General features: G+C 37.1%; 1 protein-coding gene across 12 annotated transcripts in view; it reads left to right on the forward strand.

The window, feature by feature from the left end:
- ATP11B (ATPase phospholipid transporting 11B (putative)) overlaps positions 1-23,616 on the forward strand; it is a 65,887-nt gene that overhangs the window by 15,898 nt on the left and 26,373 nt on the right. For all 12 annotated transcript variants that reach the window (XR_005955197.1, XM_041467949.1, XM_041467957.1 and 9 more), the window contains exons 3-22: positions 93-182; positions 3,135-3,215; positions 7,259-7,366; positions 7,512-7,640; positions 7,765-7,868; positions 9,077-9,124; positions 11,873-11,937; positions 12,492-12,573; positions 13,466-13,616; positions 15,621-15,818; positions 16,086-16,244; positions 16,518-16,690; positions 17,072-17,140; positions 18,078-18,151; positions 18,237-18,340; positions 18,497-18,678; positions 19,401-19,604; positions 19,871-20,024; positions 22,661-22,763; positions 22,999-23,144. Coding sequence is in view for 11 of the 12 variants with exons in the window: in XM_041467949.1 (XP_041323883.1) it covers positions 93-182; positions 3,135-3,215; positions 7,259-7,366; positions 7,512-7,640; positions 7,765-7,868; positions 9,077-9,124; positions 11,873-11,937; positions 12,492-12,573; positions 13,466-13,616; positions 15,621-15,818; positions 16,086-16,244; positions 16,518-16,690; positions 17,072-17,140; positions 18,078-18,151; positions 18,237-18,340; positions 18,497-18,678; positions 19,401-19,604; positions 19,871-20,024; positions 22,661-22,763; positions 22,999-23,144 (2,424 nt within the window). In the remaining variant the exon portion in view is untranslated. The remainder of the gene's footprint in view (positions 1-92; positions 183-3,134; positions 3,216-7,258; positions 7,367-7,511; positions 7,641-7,764; positions 7,869-9,076; positions 9,125-11,872; positions 11,938-12,491; positions 12,574-13,465; positions 13,617-15,620; positions 15,819-16,085; positions 16,245-16,517; positions 16,691-17,071; positions 17,141-18,077; positions 18,152-18,236; positions 18,341-18,496; positions 18,679-19,400; positions 19,605-19,870; positions 20,025-22,660; positions 22,764-22,998; positions 23,145-23,616) is intronic.

Here is a 23,616-nt window from a genome sequence, read left to right on the forward strand (position 1 = left end):
GAGTTCAATGGGAGCAGAACTGACTTGCACTGAAAAATTGTGCATTGTGTTGTAATTATTCATCTCTCTCTCTCCTTTTTTTCCCCCTTCAGTATACAGTGTGGAATTTTGTTCCAAAAAACTTATTTGAGCAGTTCAGAAGAGTAGCCAACTTTTATTTTCTCATTATATTTTTGGTTCAGGTAAGTTGAATAATACTCAAGAAATTGCAATTTTTATTGCAAATTTTGCCACTGATTTTTGTTTAATGAATTTAACTTCTCTACTTATATATTCTGTCTATAAAAAGAATACATTTCCAGTTTCTCCAGGAAAAGAACATGAATATAATTTTAAAAATAATTATGTCCAAATTTGAGTATTGTCCTTAGGTTTTATCTTCATGAATGTTAATGTATTTAAGTGTGCAGTGGACTTCAAAGTCCATTGCACAGTCAGCACAGGGATTCAGTTTTCTGCCTCCAATACAACTTTAAAGCTCTTAAGAGAGTAATGAAATTCCAGATATGCTTCTTGTCTTTGTGGGTGTTGATGATGTTTGAATGTTTGTATATTTTCACTGTAGGTGGTTGTAATCAACAGACTATTGTAATATAGTTCTAAGATCTTCAAATTCAATTTGTTCAGATAAAACGAACACACAGATGTTACAGTTAAAATCAATAGTTCCCAGTTTTGAAGACCTCAGTTAGTGCTGTTACTCTTACAGTTTATATCAGAAATATTGCTGTGGCTTTTGTAGCCGATTGTATTTATTTTAATTAAGAACACCCACGAGTAGATTAGAACAGTCTGTACATTTTCTATGATCTTTGCCTCTCCAGCTCTGTAATGTACCTGAATTCTGTGGAGCTATTGCAGGCTTAGTAGGTGAAGGATAAGTGGGAGAAGGGTTCAGAGGAGAGATAGTAACTTTTGAAAGACTAATTAGTATCTGAGGCAGAGACAAGATTTTGGGGTGCACAAAACTTTTCTTCCATTATAAAATAGAATTATTTGAACATGTGCAGCCCTCCACAGTGATTAACCGGCATTTAGAGTGTGCATATGAAATAAATGGCACCTCATTTGACAGAGAATGGGGAGAGTGAAGAGTTCATAAAACTTCTCTGTGGTTGTGTAAGGTGTTGGTATCAGGGCCAGGTCTGCACCTTTTAATCCATTGCCTCCTGTGTCCCTTGATCTTGTTCTTTCACATTTAAAAAGAAGGACATTCCTAGGCTGAAAATTCCTGTGCTGGAGTAAAGTCATACAGTTCTAACTTAGGCTGACAGAATGTCTGTCACATCTTCCTCTTAAGAATAATAACTGTATCATTCCAGTTGTAATGTTTCATGCTGCTTAACATATTGTAGCATGAGGAAGATGGGGACGTGCTGAAGATGGAACATAAATGTCATTAAAGTAACCACAGACAGCATGGCTTTTACTTCTTTTTAATGCAGATTTATCTCTTCAGTTCGATGTTGTGTCATAGTTCTTTCAAACTATTGCCTTTCAGTTGTATCTAAATGAACAAATAAGGATCTAAGGCAGAAATTCTGTTCTGAGTGTAATCCTGTTCTCTCATTGTGAAGTGGATGCCCTCACGTGTATGGGAAATGTCTTCTTGTCTGTGTGTCTGCGTTCTTGAAACAGAACAGCAGAAAAGTTGAAGTCATTTTTGTTCATTTGTTAGAATGGAATTCTGTTTTTATTCAAATACGTTTTGGACGTTCTTTAATATCTAATATTTTTCTTTTTATGAGGTTAAGATGCCTTTTAAAGCTGAGCACCATGGTACCTTCCCTGTCCTGTGAATCTCGTGTGGCCAAGATGCAGTGTTTGTCATTACCACCTTTTCCACTGGGGATGGCAGAGCTGGGGCAGGGTCTCATTGTGCGATTTCAACTTGCAGCACAGTCCAGTCCACATTGTTCACCACACATGTGCATGCCCAAAACAAGGTGACAGACTGCATTTTGGTGACACGAGGTGTGTTGTGGCTGTGTGTCCAGCTGCATGGCAGGCAGAGGATCATGGTGTCCTGGTGAAACATGACAATTCCACCGGTACAAAACCTGCTTTATTTTCATATATGAGCCTCTCTTGAGAAAGAATGAGAGAGTACAGATGGCAGAAATGCCATGATTAACCCTATCCAGCCAAAAATCAGATGCTTTTGGTAGGATTTTTCTTGGTTAGTATGCTGCCAAGCTGAAATTGTGGTGCTACCATTAAAGAACAGGCAATATTACAGGCTAGGTCTCATTTTTGTTGTGTTCTATAAATTGTCTGTTTCAGTAAAAAAAAAACAACCAAAAACCTCATGTGGGCATGGTAAAGTGGCATGATCTGTTTTCTCTGTGAGGTTCTTCTCCAGTGATAGAGTAAACTTCATGTATGACTTTTTTTTCTTCTTTAATGATTCCCAAAGCAATGCCATAAGTCTCAGGTAAAGTGGATCTGATCAATGTCTGTGGTTTGGAGTAGTTCTTGTGTATATTTCCTTTACAGCACTTGACCATGTTGATTTTTCCTGCAGCAGAAGAGAACCACTAACATCCCCCCACATTCAGAACCTTAGTGTGTACACTGCACTTTTGGCATGCCAACAATAATTGCACAAATTGTAAAAACCGCATGTTAACTTGGGGCAACCAGAAAGGTGCAGTCTAAAAAAAGTGTTCTCTAATACCTAAAGCATTGGAAATTACTGTTCTTAACATTATTTTCACTTCTAAAGTGGATGATGTTAAACTCTACATTGCTGGTAAGCAGTAGGTCATATAGAGTGTTGAAACAGCTTCACGAAATGTAGATTTCCTTCCTTTCTAATATGCTTTTGAATTCATTTTTCTAGGATGAAATTAATACCTTCCTTTTGGTAAGGACCCTTAAAATTGTCACATGCTTTAGGAATGTGACTAAGGCTGCTCTGTGCCCTAAAACATTTGTTTGCATCATTACTGATGTATTTTTTAGTTGCCAGAAACTGAATTTTCCTTGAGAAATTCTGCAGGACTTGCAGTAAAATGCAATAAAAATACTCATAGGTTATAATAAAGACAGTCATCTTGCTTTTTTTTTTTTTTTTTAAAGTACAATTGTAAAAATGAAATTTGGAGTAATTTTCATATTTTCTTTTCTTTTAGCTCATGATAGATACCCCTACCAGTCCTATTACCAGTGGATTGCCATTATTCTTTGTCATAACTGTGACAGCCATAAAACAGGTAAAGGGGAAAAATCTGGCAGCATGAAGTCCTACTGAAGTAAAGTTATTTAACAGAGTCTGACCAGGATAGTGCTTAGATACTAAAAATACATAAAAATGGTGTAATTTTTAGAAACTATTTTGGGTTTAATGCTTCCAGTTAGATGCTTGAGCTTCAGCATTTGGTTGGTTGTCAAGCACTCGGTGACTCACTACAGTACCCTAAAATGGACAGTGGATGACTGTCAGGCAGCATTTTTGTCTAAACATTACATGTCACTTGTTATCAGACCTTTTCTGAAAGCTCCTCACTTATTCCTTTGGCACACCTCACTGCCTGTTAGAACCAGTCCTCCCACATCACACCCTGAGAAAGGAGCTTGGGCAGATGAAACTGATGCAGGGTGTGTTTGTCAGTAGTTAAAAGGCAAATTTTGCCCCAAGGGGTAAGTTTTGTATTACATCCTACCTAGAGCCTCTGGAATCAGAATGTAAAAATAAAAGAAAAGAAAAAGAAAGAAAGAAAAAAAGGTCTTCTGTTTTCTTTATGCCCTTAAAGCAAGAGGAGAAAGAAACAAGCTCATAAATAAAGAAGTGATGTGGATAAAAATTATAATCTCTTCTGCAGGGAGGTAATTTTCAGGAACTATCCTCTTCAAGGGATTTGACAGTGCTGTCGAGAATAGATACAGCCTTGCAACTGAAAAATAAGCAGGAGACTGTTTCAGAGCTGTAACCAGAATTTCAATTTGTCTTCTGTGCCAGAAAGACCCAAAGCCACCCAGAAATAGGGCAAAAGTAAAAATAGTTCTAGCTTTCAAGCAGATAGAAAGGTGTTTGGGACTGAGTGGCTCTTAAAGCTGGAGTAGTATTTGGACTAATATTTCATGTTGTTGCTGTGGAATTTGTATATGTAGAATGCCCTAATGCTATTCAATTGCAGTTGTTACCATCACCCCCAAAAAAATCACATGTTCAAAAGCTATAATCATTTGTGGGCAATGGACAATGAAACTGTGTGAACTGAAAGAGTTTATGAAACAGAGTTATAAATATTAGCTCATTCCTTCCAGAAAGAAGTTAGACTTGTGTAAGTCTAAAATAGTCCAAAATATTTCCAAAAATTGTTTCTAGATGTCCAATCTTATATTGGGAAATTTAACTCCCTTATCATCAATTTCGAAGAACAGAGATTTTGTCATTCCTTCTGGAAGCTTCGAATCATTCAGGACTTCCCAGGCATCAAGAGATTTTCTAGTTGTCTCAATATCTCTGCAAGGACTATTGGAACCATCTAAACTGATCTAATGGACTCTCATGTTTCTCCTACTTGCTGCAAAGGAAGCAAGCAGTATTCACAGGCTGTTATCTGGGACTGAATTGTGCTATTTCCAACAGGCTGCCGTCAGACAAGGGAGAAAGATAAATCTGTTGCATTGCAGAGGGAAAAATCCCCAGTATTGCCTCAAAATCAGTTCCCATTTTCTCTAAACCAGAAGTATAATAGGAGCAGATCTTAAGGAAAGAACCCCTTTTTGAAAACTGTGGGGCGCTGGTTTATACAAAGTTACATCAGGATAAATGTTAAACTATAATTTAGTATTCTCTCAAAAGATGAAGGGGAAAAATAGAAGCATTAATCATATGAAGGTTTGAGAAGCTTAGCACTGGATGGAAAAAGTCCCCTGTCTTCCAGAAGACTGGTGAATGTGGCACCTCTTGCAAACCTCAGAACTCAGCCTTGTTTTAATCTCAGCCAAGGAGACAGAACTTTTTCTACTTGGAAGTGTAATTGCACCTAGGTCAGAAGAAGGACATACAAGACTGCAAAGTGATGCAGCTCATGCTGTGTCATTTTGTCTGTCTTGTTAGCCAGGGCACTTTCCTCCTTATGCCTCTGAAGGTCTTTATGCAGTCCTTCAAGGAGTTAAAAGTTAAATAAATAAAAACAAAACAAAAATTAAAAAACAAACAGAAATGCAACAAAATAAAGATACTTCCCTAGGAACTTTGGGAAACAGTGCATTTTAATAAGTTCATAGGTATTTAGCTGAAGGAACACAGACATTTACTTGCTGCCAGGTAAATAAGAAACAGCTACTTTGCAGGTTTTGATTAACTATAGACTTAAACTGAAAATGAAAAACCTACTAGTGTAAAATGCAGATATTTTCTTAATTACATTGATGCAGTTATTGCAGCAGGACTTCAGAATATAATTTGAGGGATTTTAATCTTTAGTTTATTTTTTTGCAAGTAAGGCAACATTCCCTGTATTCCTCTTTCATGTTTCTTTTTCACTGTATTTTTCCAATGTTTTCAAGTGAGGACAAGGACCTCTCAAAAATGCTGCAGTAGGTAAACTTGGGGGGAATTTGAACTGACCAGACTAAGTTGGCTCTTAAGAATTCCCTGGTGTGAGGTGTCACCCTTGTGTTGGAGGCAGGAGGTGTCAGATGGAGAAAGCGCTGAAATCTGTACTTTCTAAAGAAGGTAAATTTCAGTTCTTTGCCAAATGCCCACATTGCTCAGCTGTTCGTGTTTGTGAGACAAATGCCCCAAGGTTACTGGATGTTAGTTAAATCCCTGTTTTCTTCTGTCAGTCACCTTTAACAGGGAGCTGTAGATACTGACTCTTGCTTTTTCATACTGCTTAGGAAGGATTCAAGAGTCATACTTAGGGACTTCAGGATTCTGATGTCTCAGTATCTCTCTGTATGGCTGCTATTACTGCACACTTCTTAATTACTGATTTTGAACTCTTTGGCATATAAAGCTCTTTTCTTTTCCTCATTCCCTCTCTCCTTCATCTTTCTTTTCAAACACAGGTAGTGCAGTTATGCTGTCCTTATTCATTTGCGCAAGTAACAGTGGAGATGTGTGAAGGTAGAACTACAACACTATTTTTAACATGCAAAATTCATCATACAACTTTTCCTACAAACTCCAGAACTCTTACTTGCATCTGCATTAGTATTTCTTGTACTATGACATTCATATAATGTTTGTAGGATGAGTTGGGATTATGCCAGCTGTTTCATACAGCTGCCTTCTGTCTGCAGACTTCCAAGGAAATGTTTTTAACTCTTTCACAGAAAAGCATTTTAGGAAGCATTTTATACAGAAAAGCATTATAGGAAGTCTCTATTATTGCAGATCAGTTGCAGGAGTCTTGCCAGGTTGTAAGAGACATTTGAACTTCCTGCATGATTGATCCATTTCCTGTGCTTGCTAGTGGGGCTTTCCAAACTGTACCTAGACATGAGGATCAGAAATTGATATGCTATTATGATCTAATGTTGTTAGATTAAACAAGCAGTGGATTCATACTTTAGAAAATAGGAGGGGAATAGTATACTTGAATTCACAATCCTGAGTGTTTGCATGTGTGTGCATGGGATAATGGGTGCCTAAACAAGTGTGAAGTATCAAGTAAAGAAAAGCTGTTTAGTTTATCAATTAAAAGCTCAGACTGTTGCTGCAGACTGTTCCATTAGGACTTACAAAGAACGCAAATCTTCTCAGTCATCTCCTTTTACTGGACAGAGCTGATGTGTCAACAGCATGTCATACAGAATTACATCTTGAGATTTCATGCATGGGCTGTGGCAGTAACTATAAGAAATGCTATATGGTATGACTTGAGAAAGTAATTTAAATCTGTTACTTCTGACAAAAAAAAAGGAATCCACAAAGGAGCCTGAGGAGTGACTGTTCCCGGTTTTGTGGTGTATTAATCCATATAGATCAAAGATTTATTGAGTGCTTGGTCAGCTGATCCACAAAAAATGTCACTGCCTGTTTGTTTTGAGAGAACATGGGACTGTTAAGTTTCTTCACCACTTCTGCTATTTTATTTGCCTTTACATGTTTGTGTAAAGTGACAAAATTAAGAAGTTCACAGGTTCTTGAGTAACAGCTGGAACAGAAACTCAAGAGAAGTTAGTAACTGTATTCAGACAATACAGGAAGTAGTTCGAACACTTGCTTAGTAGATTAAATTTAGTCTATTTTTTTTTAGTTTTCTTGCTTAAAAAGTAGATTTTTATGTGTTTTCCACAGGGCTATGAGGACTGGCTACGACATAAAGCAGACAACGAAGTCAACGGTGCTCCAGTTTATGTTGTTCGAAGTGGTGGCCTTGTGAAAACCAGGTCTAAAAACATTCGGGTAAAGGACAAATTGAGCATTTTGTTTCTATTATACAGCTAAAACTCTTGTTTTATTGCTAATAATTTATCAATAAAATGGTAACAATGCTGAAATGAATTCTACCCTTTAAACCTTTTTGTGTCTTTCTGATCTATGTTCACAGGTGGGGGACATTGTCAGAGTAGCCAAAGATGAGACTTTCCCTGTTGATCTGGTGCTCCTGTCATCTGACCGAGTGGACGGTTCATGCCACGTTACCACTGCAAGTTTGGATGGAGAGACCAATCTTAAGGTCTGGGTTACTTCTGTGAAAGAGGATGTAGTTAATTTGTGGTGCCATTTTTCCTTCAGCCTGTTGAAATACCTGCCCTGCTGTCTGGTAGACCTGTAGTAACCCATTGGGCACTGTTTTACAGACACACGTTGCAGTCCCAGAAACAGCAGTGCTGCAGTCTGTTGCCAACCTGGACAAACTGGTAGCTGTTATAGAATGTCAGCAGCCAGAAGCAGATCTATACAGGTATCACTTTATTAGCAAATATTTTGAAATTAAATCAAAATGAGGTTTTTAATACTCAGAATGTTACAGATTAGGATTAAAATAGCTTCAGACATCTGCTTGAATTTCAGGTTTTAATCACCAGCTTGTGTTTATACATATGTACTTACTGAAAGCTGCAAGTGACAAGTGAAACTTGTTTACTTGAGTAGTAAACCAGACATTATAATATTTATATTTTTTATTTTAATTGTGTACATTTCAGTTCTAATCATTAAACTTGTTTCTAGATTTTAAAGAATTAAATGGCCTACAGTCTGATCAGGTTGAAGAAAGTTCTATAAGGTTCTGCTGGAGATTTCAGTATTATATAGGATATGTTAAAGTGGAATTGACTCAAGTCTAAGGATATGTGTTGCTCATATTTATTTCACATATGCTTCAGAGAAGATTTGATCTCCATTCTTCAGCAGCAAAACCTTAGATTAGAAAAGGGATATCCAAGTGTGCTTTAACATCAGCAAGCAAGGTCGTAGACTCTGTGAAGCAGCATCATGGGTAGCAAAAGTTATGTTCCCATCCAAGTTTCTTCTGAATTGTATAATGGAAAATGGTAGCTATGAAGTAATAGTTTTTAAAGTCCAAGTATATTATCACTGTTCTTAAGTAAGCTTGGAGATCTTTGAGAAATATTAGGTATTTTAAAACTAAGATACTCAGTTTGAACAGATATTCAAATATTTGATATTTGGTAAATTAAGGTACAGTCTCTATATAGAAGTTTGTATCCCTTTTTGTGGCTGGAGTCATGCTAAATATGTGTGTGTCAGATTTTTAAATGTGTAGTAGATTGGCTTTATTAAATGGAAAGTTTCTGTTTCTGGTGGATAATGTGCAAACTTACATTTGTTGAGGAATTATTTCTTACTGAATCATCAAGAAGTCACAATCTGTTTTAAATGAATATAAATATAGTCTTTTGTGGTAATTAATCAGAGTTAATAAGTTTTCTCAAATGCCTGTTAGTATGAGGGATAAATGTTTCTGTTGCTAAATGTCTCTTGTAAAATTACTGCCAGTTTTGCCATATTGGTTTAGTTTGATTGTTAATAAAAGTTTATTTGTTTTTTACTTGTGAACTCTTAATGAGTATTTTATAGATGTAGAGAAGGTTTTTCTATTTTTGAGTCTTTATGTAGATACTTCTAAGACATATCCATCTTTCATAGATTTGTTGGAAGAATAACTGTAAGTCAACAAGCTGAAGAAATAGTACGGTGAGTAAAATTGTATAAGATGATTATTTAGAACATGTGGAGGTGGTTAAAATCTTGACCATCACAAGAGTTACTGTTGAATGTATGAGAAGGGGAGGTATTTTTATTAAAAGTGTCAACTGCAGCTGCATACCTCAGATGGAGATGAGAAAAAATGAGTGAAAGAAGTTCATTACTACCCAGTTTTACAGATTTAAAAAAAGAGTTCTGGAAAGCTTGGCTGTTGCGAGGCAGGTAATTTTTTTGCACTGATAATCAGCTGGTAACTTTGTTGTTATTTGTTAATTAAAGCATTTATTGATCTGAAGCAGTTTCCACTGATGTATTATCTATACTACAACAGATGCCCTGTCATCAGGGGCACTGAGAAGCAGTTTTTGTAGTTGAAATCCCTAGAAATTCCTGGTTTAACAAAGCCTCTTCTACAAATTTGTAATTTTTAGTATTTATTTCTAACGACAGCTGGACTGTGCAGATAAGTGCTTACATCTGTTATAGGCAACACAGCTGTGTGCACATAATCATGGGCTCACCACCTTTCCTTGTGCAGTCACAGCAAGCAACAAACTTGCAATTACAAAAATAAAGATGTGAAGCCATTTACAGACTTCCATCTAGACTTCCTGGAAAGATTTCTAATTGCTGTGGGTTGGTCCCAGCTACCAGTGAGGCATCCAAACAGCTGCTCATTCAATTGCCACCACCACAACAGCATAGGAGAGAAAACAGGAAGGACAGGAGTGAGAAGGATCATGGTTTGAAATAAAGACATGGAAATCACTCACAAGAAATTGCCACATTTTCAGAAATATTTACTGTTCAAGTTTAGTTATTTTATCTTGAGAGTTGTTGATTGTTCAGCTTTCAAAAAAACTTTGTCACCTCTTTTGAAAAGGTGAAGTGCTGTGCGTAAATTTATCACAGAAACAAGTAAATCTGCTATGGTTCTTTCACTCCTCTAATGTGCAAAATGTTTCTTTTACACTTTTTTTTTAGTGAAATTCCTACTTGAATATTAAACGAGTACTGTTTCCATGTCGTATCTGCCTTCAGTCTGAGGAGCTGAATGTCTCTCAGTCTGAGACTGGCAAACATCTGTCAGCTTTGAATGGCAGTGGCATGGAGTTCAGAGTGAATCGAGGAGTTTTCAGTGGTTTTGCAAGAAATATGGAAGTGTAGCAGCCAGGTCACTTGGCCTCAAGTGCAGTGGCTTAATCACCCTCAACAAAAAGCCTCACCCATGCCACCCCCAAAAACCCACTCAGCTGTTTTCTAAGGTCACTTCTGCTACTTCATTGAGAGCTTTTCAGTAATTCATTCCTGCCAAGCTTGACAGGTGCAGCATTGATATAATCTATCAAAATAATTCAGCTGGCAATGTAAAACAGAGCTGTTTTAAAGGGAGGTGAAAAAAATAATTGCAAGTTCTGACTACTAGGGGAGCTGTACCTTCTGGCTAAGTTAAACTTGTCTGGTCTGTGTTGCACTGATTCAGGTTTGGTATTTTGGATTTGTCAGGCTGGTTTTACAAAATTGAATCCAGAAATATAAATTATGTTTCTTATATGAAGATTTTTAAAGCTCAAGCATTTAGTCGGTTTTAGTTCAAATTTTCACTTAAAGTCTGAGTCTAGCCTAAAATATTAACATACGTATGTTTAATTTAAAGAATCCATCATAATCTGTGTGTATAATTGGTACACATGGTATTTGTGATGGTTACTGTCACATTTGCAGTAACATTTAAGTTAAATTCCTGACTGTAGGAGGTGGATTGTGGGTTTGGATTTGGTTCTTTTGAGTAACTTCGGGTTATACTTTCAGAGGGACTTCAAGTATAAGAGCTTTTTTTATCTAATAGTGATCATGGCCTGCATGTGGCACAGCTGAAGGAAAAGTAGGGTAAACCCAAGGGCTTGCATGCCAAAGCACTAAGCATCTGAACTTTTAATTCTTTTGTTTCTACCTAATATGTCAGTCTGCCCACTGCAGTTGTTAAATTTCTGCTTTCATTTGAAGTAGTGGAAATAATACATTTTTTTAAAATTTCAAACCAATGCTGCTGGCAGTTTCTAAAGATGATAAAGCTGCTGCAGTAGAACATATGGTTCTAACCTTATATTAACCTTGTTTCTAACTAGACCCTTATTTTCACAACACTACTTATGGTGAACTTGGCCAAAGAAATGAATGTGTTATTGTATCATGATAGATGTGAGGAAAAAACATCTGTTTTACCTCCTGAAATTTTATCTCTGTGTTAGGAAAAAAAATTGGCACTGCTGCCATGGTATCCATCTAATTGTTTCTTTCATTGGTATGAATAGCTTTGAACTTTCTAGATCATTTCAGTCTGACAGAGGGATAGAGGATTGGTAAATTAGCCAAACCTAAAGCAGTGCTTTGGGTGCACTGTGAGCTCCACTGATTTCTTGCCTGCTTCTTTCCCAAGTACTTGTGGCTCTCTCTGGAGCAGCCATTTGGAATATTTAGCTCAGTCAGTAGTTATGGGATATGGAACAGTGGTGGGGGAGTGTGGCAGTGACCGAGGGAGACATGAAAGGAAACAGAGAGCTCTGTGGAGATGTGTGGGAGGTGTGGTGAAAGGGGTAAGATCACTGATTGAGTTGCTGCATTGGGAATTTCTAGGGGATGTAGGACAGCTTTGCATAGGAAACTGGATTTCAGTACTTCTCCAGAAAACAGAAGAGCTGATGTTCACATGCTGATATGTCTATTTCTTTTTAGACCTCTTGGGCCTGAAAGTCTCTTACTTCGTGGAGCAAGATTAAAAAACACTAAAGAAATATTTGGTTTGTAGACATCTAAATATTTAAAGAGTATTCTCTTCTTAAAGCATGTTGATGAACTGTGTTTTAATTCTACTTGCACTGAAGAAATTGTAATAATCTTGCTGACTGTTACCTGAGGGGATATGATTATAGATGAAAGTAATGATATTATGCTGAAGAACCTCTGAGGATATAAAGTTCCAGCTCTGCTCTGTGAAAATATTTGAAGTGGTTTGATAAAGGAATAACTTAACTTCAATGGATAAATGACTGTTCTTACTGTTACCTATTGTTGAAGGCTTTCTCCTGAGATTTACCATGCTGATTTCCATAAAATGCATATTGAAGAGCAGTACAGTCATAATAATGAAGAATGTTAAAGTAGGTGTTAAAATTACTTTAGTAGTACTCTTTTACTACAGAAGATTCTTGCAAATAGTACAAAATACTGTCTCATAGTAAACACAGAAGTAGTGCCATTGTTTGCTTTTATCCTATATCTCTCAAAATGAAAAATTCTGCAAATTGTATTTATGCAGAAAATGAAGTCTGACTCTTCCCCCCTTCCTTCCCAGGTGTTGCTGTGTATACAGGTATGGAGACAAAGATGGCATTAAATTACAAGAGTAAATCTCAGAAACGGTCAGCAGTAGAAAAGTATGTTTATTTTCTAATATCTCTCTTATTTGTAGAGCTTTAACTTAGTTTTTCCTGTGTAGACATAAAACCCTGGTGGTCTCATCATTGAGTTATAGGCAAAGGGAAGAGAGTGTTAACTGCCTTGCCTTCAAAAGGAAGCTATAAAGATAAAATCCGTTTTTGATATTACGTTCTTTAGTGGTGTACAAAGTGGAAATATCCAAGCTTGCTCCTGCTTGCAGGATAGGCGTTACTATGATAGATATTTTTATTGAGTCTCATGATTTATTTTAAAAGGAAAAGGAGGTCTGATATGTTGCCTTTATTCCAGTTACTAAAAATCTGAGAGTCCCCTGGCATTCTTGTGCAAATATATAGCTACATACAAACAACTGTATGTAGCATAAGTTCATGAAGTTCAGTCATCAAAGGATGGGTAGGAAGGATGGTCTGGCTAGTTGCAGAACAAGAAGCAGGTGTGACTATCCTGCTGTAGCCTGGCCTGGGTTAAATGTTCAGCTGCACATGGTAGTGCTCTTCTAACTGAGGAAAAAGTGCTGCCACGGGTTTCTGCAGTGCTTGGTTTTGCTGCCTGCACAGCCTTGCAAGCCCCTTGGGGGAAAAGAGGACCAGTGTTGGACTGTAGGTGTGACACAAGTCAGCTTTTGGGGTGTTCCTGCGCCTTAATCTAGTCTTCGTGTTGCTATATAGTTTATTTTAGTCAGATATAGAATTTCTTTCCCATTATGTTGCCTGCTTGTCACATAGAAACTACAGCTGTATCAAGCACAGGCTACACTTACTGAAAATGGTCTAACAAGTTTTTGATCAATTCATGTAACCACACTGTGTCAACAGATGAAGTAAAATAAACTGAAATTTCTTGCTTTATTTTTTTGCCTCTTTATAGGTCCATGAATTCCTTTTTGATTATTTATCTAATAATCCTCCTCTTTGAAGCTATTCTGAGCACTATTTTAAAGTATGCATGGCAAGCTGAAGAGAAATGGGATGAGCCTTGGTATAATGAAAAAACAGAACATGAAAGAAACAGCAGTAAGGTAATGTAGTTCTGCCCAGTTGCATACGTGAGGGACACTCAACCAATACACACTCAATGTCATATACATTATGTCTCTAGTCTATGTGTAACCACCACATGATCCACTTGCAAGTCTCTGTGCTGTTGTCTCAGCGATTTTTGAGTTCCATGTAGTCTTACCATTGTGTAGAAATATTTCTACCTCTGTTACTGGATGGACTTTTCCTTTCTTTATGAAAAGATCAGATTTTTTGAGAACTTTTGAAAAGGCTTTGTTAGGACATATTTCTGATGGTCTATGTTCTAATTATTGTTCTTTAGGATGTCTTTTGTCATTCCATAAAGGAAAAGAGGACGAGGATGGCTGTTCTTGTGTATGTTCTATTGCAGTGATTTCACAGTTCAGGAATTTTGTACATTCTGTGATGTTGAGATGGTTTGGGCAATTTCGTAAGGCTGTAATTTTGCTCAAGCTCCTGCTTGCCTGCTCAGTTCTCTTTAGAGATTGAAGGGATACTTTAAAGTGTCCCTGACATCTGTGGTTCTGAAAAGTATATCTTTTTTCAATTAGTCGGTATTTTTCTGTCTTCTCTTTAATTTTTTATTTCTGTATGAGTCTGCCTTTGTCCAGAGCAGTTCAGGAGCTTAATCTGAAATAATTGCTATGCAAGTTAGTCTAGCCTGTGGAACCTTTCAGTTCTGAATAGAGCAGGGATAAGTATTTCCTCAGTCTTCCCATTCCTTTGCCACCAGGAAGGTAGAGAGCCATGTGTGTTTCTGCAGTGTCATTCTCCTTCTGTCATGTCTTTGTTTTTCTGTCTCCCATGTTGACTTGCACAATCTGCTTTGAATTTCTCAGCATGCTGACATCCTTACTCAGAGTGCTTTCCCTGTCCATCTCCTCCTGTGTGTGCAGATTGTGATTTCATTGCCGCTGATTGAAGAAACTCTCTAACTTAAGCAATTGTCACTACCTCTCTTAGATGAATTACTGCTCTCACTTTCTATCTGTCTTTTCTGGTTTAGTCTGGAAGATGTAGGCACAGAACTTGCTGAGTTTTTGTCAGCTACTTTAATTATTTATTAAATACTTGGAGCAATGTTCCCTAAAGAGGAAGAAGAGACATTATTTAGCTTTGCAAATTGTTGACTACTTTTATGTTTCCTTGGTTTAAAGTGTTCTGCACCGATATCTGGTGGAGTTAAAATAGGTGGCCTGGTTTTTGTCATCTCTAGTCTCCCTTGCTCAATATTCAAGTGATGATAACAGTCTTTCCAACAATTTAGGTACTGAGTTTGTTGTGCAGATGAAAAAGAGACTGTAGTGTTGCATTTCAGGGTTTGTGAAAATCATCATACCTAGTAAAAAGAAGTTTCTTTCCTGTCACATAGGTGTTGCCTGAAATGTGTGTGTGGAACACAATGATTTGAAGAGGCATAAAAGAAATCCACGTGGTCCCTTTCTTTTTGTGTGGTCTGGATCACCCAAATCACTGGGGATTGCCAGCAAACAGGAACCCTCTTGACACTTTGCTGTCCTGAAACAACAGAGTGCTTGCAGATTCCTCTGGCAGCCTGGAAGATCACTTGTTTGCCTTCACAATTTAGGGTTCTTTAGAAAAGCTTACATGAATGACGCTGTTTCATGGTAGGGGGAACACATTTGATTTCTCAGACCAAACTCTTTCAGAGATGGAAAACAGAATCACCATGACAGTTAATATTAATTGGCAGCCCTCCTGACAGATTCAGTAGAGAGACAAAAATTAATGAACTCGTGAATTGAAACCTCCAGTCAGAGCTTAAGGCAGACTTTTTGCATCAGTGTGAAGGCGTGTTACTGGGGCAACCTGCAAATGCCCGTGTTGTCACTGGAGTGTTGTCTTTCTCATGTGTGTGTGGGACTTGGGCTTCTCTGGCTTTCCCAGTTTGTCATTTTTCATGGATATTGAAGCATAATAAAGTCACCATGTTTCACCTGACCACTGTGGTAGTCTTCACTTTTTCTTTTTTTCTTTTGCAGATCCTGAGATTTATTTCAGATTTTCTTGCTTTTCTGGTACTTTACAATTTTATCATACCCATTTCACTCTATGTGACTGTTGAGATGCAGAAATTTCTTGGATCATTTTTTATTGGCTGGGATCTTGACCTCTATCATGAAGAAACAAACCAGAGAGCACAAGTAAATACTTCAGACCTCAATGAGGAATTGGGACAGGTAAAAAATATGTTGTCTGTTGGGTTTTTTTTCACCTATTTTCTACTTAGTTTTTAATATTAAAATTTGTTACTGTGGGCTTTTTATTATTTGTGATTTCTGATTAATTTTAAAATAAGGTATAAAAACCTGATGGAAGAAGTTAAATTTCTTATATGATTAAAAAAATCTGTGTGATAGAAAGTCTGAGTGGAGATTATTGTATCTTTTTTCTTCTAACAAGTACATGCAATTCCAAGTTTGTTTTTTTGTTTTATTTTACAAAAGGTAGAGTATGTGTTTACAGACAAAACTGGTACATTAACTGAAAATGAGATGCAGTTTCGGGAGTGCTCTATTAATGGCATAAAGTACCAAGAGGTCAATGGTAAACTAACTCCAGAGGGATTTTCTGAAGATTCTCCAGATGGAAATAGGCATGGTTTGGTAAGGCTCTTTGGTTTTCTCACCATTAGTCATCCTAGTTTGAAAGTGTTTTATTTCAGAGATATATTCTTGTACCATTAGCATAAAAAAACCCCAACCCAAACATAAATCAGAATTTCTGAATAGTTTGAAGCTTTCAAGTGTCACTGAACAAATAATATTTATTAAACATGTTGAGATGGGATTATTTAACATGAAATGCTTCTTCCTTAAGTGTGTTCAAAACTGGGTTGATATGTAAATGCTACAAATCAAGTTTTTTCTTTCTTCTAGGTGAAAGAGGAAGAGCTGTTCTTGAAAGCAGTTTGTCTGTGTCATACAGTGCAGATCAATGCAGATCAGACAGATGGTGCTGATGGTCCCTGGCATGCCAATGGAATAACATCCCCCCTGGAATATTATGCTTCTTCCCCTGATGAGAAGGCTTTGGTGGAAGCTGCGAGCCGGTGAGCAGCACTGCCAGGGCTGTCTGACACAGGAATTGTCTGCAAGGGCAACCTTACAAATGGCTCAGGACACTGGTGAACACCAGCGCCTGGCACTGTCACCTTACTGGGAAAACATTCAAATGTAAAATACACAAACCCCTAGGTGCATTATAAAGTGATGATTTGAAATATTTATGAAAATACTTGAGAAATTACAGTGGTCAGAGTATGATGTGAATAAAATACTGCAGAAATTGGTATTCTTCGTTTTCCTTCGAAGCAGAGTACAGTAATGGGGTGTAAGAGTCTCTCCTTTTCTTCCCTGCCATCTTCCGCTCCCTCCATTAACAGGCATTTTGTCTAAAGTGATAATTAAATGTATATTTTCTTTACTTTTAGGGTTGGAGTAGTATTTACTGGAATTAGTGGAGACAGTATGGAAGTAAAAAGTCTTGGAAAACCAGAGAGGTATTTGTTTTTTTTTCTTGGTTATTCTGAAGGCTAGAACAGTAGTGAAGATTAATGTAATGTTCTCCTCTTAATCCTCTTTGTTCATAAGCAAACCTTGCCTTTCCACAGCGTGCTCTGTTTAATGCTTTCCCCTTGATGTCTTCAAGACAGCTTGCATCTTATTCCTTACCAATTGTAGCTGAGATGCAATAATTTTGTGTGAGTTACTCTGTGTAGGTGTGTGTTGTAACAGTTTGTATCTTTGCCCATTCCTCAAAGGTTGAGACTGTAGCAGAGTTGGAAAACTGGATTGCTTATTCAAGTCTTGTTTCAGCTCTCGAAATTCCCAGAATCAGTCTCGTCTGTGCATAATCTAATCAGATATTTTAAACTTTCCTAAAATGAGTACAAATTATTAATAACTGTATATGTGCAGTATTCCATAGCTCCTTTTACTCATTTGATCTGTGTCAGCTAGTTGGCAGTACTTTGAATTTAAATGTCTAAAATTAATTTGCTAAGCTAGTGGTAACATAACAAAAATGAATCTACTTACCAGGGCACACAGACTTTTTTCACAGTCTAGATTTTTTACAAATTTGTCAGAAACAAAATGTAGTTTTCAAAGTTATACTTGAAGTAACGACAGAAGGATGAAGAAATAGATGGGAGCTTCTTGTAATTGCCAAATGTCAAGTTACTATTTAGAAAGCTATTCCTGTTGGTAGAAGAACCTTTTATTCTTACAGAATGGAATTAAGCATATATAAATTAATAAAAAGCAATGAACAGTGATTGTTGTTCAGCAGTGGTATCATTGCTTTCGGAGTTTCTATACAAAAATAACACTTTGAGGAAGGGTCTGTGGTGTAAGAGTCTATAAGTAATTGTCTTTGAAAATTTATTTCTAAAAATGTTTTCTTCCTGTTCCCTCCTTTTAAAACACAAAATGCAGGTATAAATTGCTTCATGTTTTGGAGTTTGATCCAAATCGCAGACGAATGAGTGTCATTGTAGAGAGTCCTTCAGGTATGTGATCAGAAATTGCACAAGCAGCACTTGAGAACTTTTTGAACAACATTATTTTTAATTTCAGTTCTATTTCACTTTCTAGGGGAGAAGCTTTTATTCACAAAGGGAGCAGAATCTTCCATTCTTCCTCGTAGTAAGAGTGGAGAAATAGATAAAACAAGGATACATGTGGATGAATTTGCTTTGGTAAGTGTATAGGTTTGCCCAACTCCCAGCCTCAGCTGATCAGAAGAAAATTTGTGCAGTATAAGTTGTGACTTGAAGTGAAAAAATTGCTGGTGACGCCTACTTGTTGGATCAGAAACTTGTCTACTCTGAATGTAGTCTTTTATTTTCTTGCAGAAAGGCCTAAGAACTTTGTGTGTGGCCTACAGAAGATTCACACCTGAGGAGTACCAAGAAATTGGCAAACGCCTTCATGAGGCCAGGACTGCCTTACAGCAGCGGGAAGAGAGATTAGCAGATGTGTTCAACTTCATAGAAAGGGATTTGGAGTTACTTGGGGCTACAGGAGTAGAAGACAAGTATGCCATGGATTTACTGCTATCTGCGCTCAAACCCAGCGAGTTTAGGATTTATACTTGAAATATGAAGTGTGAAAAGCTCTCCCACTGTGACCAAAAGTTTTGTTCTTCTTTAGTATATTTATCTTTGGATTGATGCATATTCAAAACAAAACTTGTACCAACTGATTCTGTCTTAATAGCGGTTTTGTACAGTGTGTTTCATCAGGAGAGATGTCATGTATGTGGAATGAAATAGTTGCAGCAAATATTTCATGGAACAGCATATTCCTTAGGAAAGCTTCTACGCACAGCTCCTTTGTAAAGCATTCTGCTTGTGCTCTGTATGTCACAGGGTGTGTTGTACACTGAAGTGAGCACATGGGGCTTGAGAAGCTTTTCTTGCACCACAGTAGCCAAGAATTATTGTGGACTGCTTTAAATCAAATGAGGTGACAGTGCCTAGCTTAAAACAAGGTATGCTTCCTACAAATTTTTGGTCCCTTAGAAGGATTGAAGTTTAGTTTTTGTTTCATCAAGGCCTTTGTTTTGTTGCTGGTAACAGAATATCATTTGCCAGACTATGATTCTCTGAAAATACATGTAACATTGGAAAGGCAGACTTAACTCACCATGACAGTGGGGTTACAGTGGTAGCATGGAGTTACAGTATGAGCTCCATGAGTATGAGTTTTTATTTGTGAAGTGTTCAGTTGGTTATTTAAGATTTTTCTTGTTTCTAGACTGCAGGAGAAAGTCCAAGAAACTATAGAAGCCCTCAGGCTGGCTGGTATCAAAGTGTGGGTGCTCACTGGAGACAAGCACGAAACAGCTGTTAGTGTCAGTTTATCCTGTGGACACTTTCACAGAACCATGAACATCCTTGAGCTTGTGCAGCACAAGTCAGACAGTACCTGTGCAGAACAGCTGAGGCAGCTAGCCAAGAGGTAAAATACCTGAGAAGTCACTATCTCACTGATCTTAGCTTGGGTTGCTTTCATTTTTAAATTTTATGGCAGTCTCTTTGATGCACGTGCCAAAACAAAAAAGTTCTCATAAAAATTGTTTATTAATATCATAACAGACTGGAAGAAGTAGTCTGCCTGACAGATTAACTCCTTTGCTTATTGTCTGGCCGACAACATACTTTATAGCAAAATTGGAATTTTACCGTTAACACTGGTACAAAGTCAATATTTTTGTGCCCAAATAGAATAAAGGAAGACCATGTTATCCAGCATGGACTGGTTGTGGATGGGACCAGCCTCTCTCTTGCACTCAGGGAACATGAAAAACTGTTCATGGAAGTTTGCAAAAACTGTTCTGCAGTGTTGTGCTGTCGCATGGCACCCCTTCAGAAAGCAAAGGTAAGTGAGAATATAGTCAGGATTGCCTTTGAAGTATTTTTGTCATGCTTTGAGGAGTCAAGGATGTCTGAAACTGCTTTGTTTGTTTGGCTGACCTTTTTTGTGACCTCTGAATCCTTGTTAAATTCACATCTAGAGTAGTTCACTCAGAAGTTTCTACATGTGTGTTTGAAAATTTGTAAGTGGATGGAGAAATCAAAATTCTGCCACCAAGCTCATCTTTATTCTGCCTCTTGAGTGTTCAGTAAGGCAGTAGCTCTCCCAATCTCCTGCATAGTTTTGCCTTAGCTGCTCCATCACTTCTCCAAACCAGAAAAACTAAATTGAAAATTCATGAACCTGTAAGGAGAAACTGTGCTTCTATAAATACTTTAAAAATACCCAAGTTTGAGGAAGAAGTAGAAGGGAAGGCAAGGCCTAGTCTCCAGGAAAGGTTTGCCTTAATGCTCTCTTCTAATATAATTTTTCATTCACATATACTGAATTTTATTCAAATACGTGTTGGATAAGATTCAAATTCAGATTTTGTGATTTTTATCTTTTTTTTGACTCCAGAATGCTAAGCTCTGAAGGACTATAAGATTCTTTCCTTTTGAAAATTTCTCTTCATGAAAAGACATCTCTTTACCTTAAAGCACTAGGAAATCCTTCTGTGAGGTATTAGATGTTCAAGAGATAGGCTGTTTTACTGTAACAGGAGTGACCTGTTAGCAGGTCATTCTTCATTCCAGAGTTCTCATGCAGTCTTTAGAATCACTTCAGTATAGAACTGTTCACCTGATATAGTATTAGTTTCAGTGAAATGTTGAAAGGAAGTTGCAGCTTAGTTACACTGAGTAAATCAATTTGTTGCATGTATCAACTCTACATTCTTTAAGCTGAAATTTTTGTCATCCTGTCTCTTTAAGGTGCAGTTATTTGTCAGTGTCATGTCCTTGTTCTTATTTTGTCATTTAACTTGATTTATAATGTTTTGTACTGCTTTCCTTAATTCTTCTCCTCACCAGCAGATAATGGAGATTATTTCCTGTCTTGAGTCATGAAGTACAGCAAAATATAATTTTGATTGCAGTGAATTTTAAATTTCAAATATTGAAGTATATAAATCACCAAGACAAATGCCATACAGCTTGAGAGGTAGGGACAGAAGTGCAGAGCAGTTTAGTCTAGTCTTGCACATTATTTTTTGCAGTAGGCAACTTTTTTGTGAGGTTTATTCCAGGATTAAGCTGGAACTCAGCTTAATACTTCCTGCATCTGTAATTATAATGCATGTTAATGTTTGGTTAGTTGTCTCACTACTAATTTTGGTATGTTTTATGACTCAAAACCTTGTTTAAACATCATCATTTCAGTCATTTGGAACTGCTGCTGTTAACATTTGCTAAAGGATTTTTCTTGACCTTTTCACATAGATGTTTGCCTGTCCAAATTACCCAGGCCTTGGGGATCTCAAGAGGACTGATCTGGGTGATGTTCTGCAGCCTTGTTACCTCTCTAAGGCTGCTTCCTAGGATCTAATACTAAATGTGTTTGAAATAATTACCCCTTAGAAATAGGGACCCTTTAGACTTGAATATTAATACCTGCAATTAGGGAATGTATTCCCACAATCAGGTGGATTTCTCTGACCTGTGGACTTTGTTTAGTTATTGTTGTGTTCCTTGTGTGAATTCCCACTTCTGTGACTCAATGTCCTGACACTGCCAGGCACAAATTACTCCAGTGCAGTTTTTTGTGTCTATTTAACTTCATGCAGTTGCTCCATTGATATTTCCACTTTAGGGCTTCTGGAACTAGAGGGGAGAAATGTTTTTTCATACATATTTATTTCCTTGGTTTTGGAAAACCTCTTGATCTGTGATGATACCTTTGCCTGCAGCCCACTTACAACTGAATTAGTGAAGCTTCTACCTTCAGCTAGGGCTCTGTGGGAGGTTAATGAATCACTAATTCTACTTAACCAAAAGCCTCATCTAACTAACTCCTTTGTATTTAGAATATTATTGACACTTGTATTGAGGATCTGTTGTCACTGCTCCTCTTCTGAGTATTTTAGGGCTTTGCACATCAACCGTTTTTTCCCTCATTCTGTCATTTCTTCTTCTGTTTCTTTGTCAGTTGAGGATACCCCTTGATGATAATGAAGTTGCTTTAGAAAGAAGCTATTTTCCTTAATAACAGCACATTGATCTTTTAGCTAATGCATTTGCTTTTTCAAATTCTCCTTTCACCTTGATTAGTTCCATTTTAATTATAAATATGAAGAATCTGGGTTTATTAAAGGGCATTAAATCTGTATTAGTCTGTAAGTGGATTTTCAGTTTTAAATTTTACTTGACTTTGTTTTGTATGATAAAGCACCAAACTAAGAGTTGTAACAGAACATTGAAATAAGAACAGGAAAATAGGCTCAAGGCAGATACAATGTTTAAATCAGGCTTGTGCTCCAAAACAGGCAGCTTTTCTAAAGAAGGAATTAATGTATGCAAAGATATTTTTTACCCAAACATGCATGTTCATAAAACACGTTAATTATATCTACAGAATGGCTGCTAACTGAGATACTTGGGAATTGGTGGCATGGTTTGTAAGTAGAGTGTGTAATCTGAAAGTGTTTCATTTTCCTTTTCCAGGTGGTTCGACTGTTAAAAACCTCTCCGGAGAAGCCCATAACGTTAGCGATCGGAGATGGTGCTAATGATGTGAGCATGATCCAGGAGGCACATGTTGGCATAGGTAACTTCCTTCTGTCTCCACCAGTTGGGGCTTCTTTATTTGAATCAGCATCAGATGAGCAGCTTCCTTTAGCTGTAAGTGTGAGGAATATCTTCCTTTGCAACACTGCTGAAGTCCTTAGTGTTGAAGTGCAGGAAAACAGAGCTGTAGCTTCAGATGTATGGTGTTGGGCTTTTTAAACTTCAGTTTTTGTTATATTTGACCTGTTTTGTGTTTTGTTTTCCAAACATTACAGGAATCATGGGCAAGGAAGGAAGGCAAGCTGTAAGAAACAGTGACTATGCAATAGCACGGTTTAAATTCCTCTCCAAGTTGCTTTTTGTTCATGGGCACTTTTACTATATTAGAATAGCAACCCTTGTACAGTACTTTTTTTATAAGGTGAGTTTTTTTTCCCAGCAAGAAATTTATTTCAGATCTGAGACTTTTGTTGGCATCAGGTTAAATATCTGTTTAAACATGTTTTCTGGGCTGTTTTATTTTATCTTTTACAACCAAATGCAGTAGTTTAACTGTGAAATTGTTTAGTCTTTCCACCTAGAAATAGGCTTTAAATACTGCAGTGAGTTTGTGTAGACTGAGAGGCTGATATATTTGTTCTCTCAAGGCAGGGGTTTTGTTTGTTTGGTTGAAGTGCTTTTGGTTTTTTTCACTTGTTCATCAGTTTTCATAACAAGTCAATACTCACTATCTTTATTGAATTTTATCTGGGATTTCAGCTTTGGCTCCCAAGTCCCTTTTGAAGTTGTTTTCTTTCATTCAATGGCAATAGCATGGTGTTATATTTTGGTTTCTTCTTTGTTTGCTTCCATGCAACAAACTCACATGAGCACGGCACAGCTTTATTGAATAA

The sequence above is a fragment of the Pyrgilauda ruficollis genome, unplaced genomic scaffold (assembly GCF_017590135.1).
Source record: "Pyrgilauda ruficollis isolate IOZ18807 unplaced genomic scaffold, ASM1759013v1 scaffold21, whole genome shotgun sequence".
Lineage (NCBI taxonomy): Eukaryota > Metazoa > Chordata > Aves > Passeriformes > Passeridae > Pyrgilauda > Pyrgilauda ruficollis.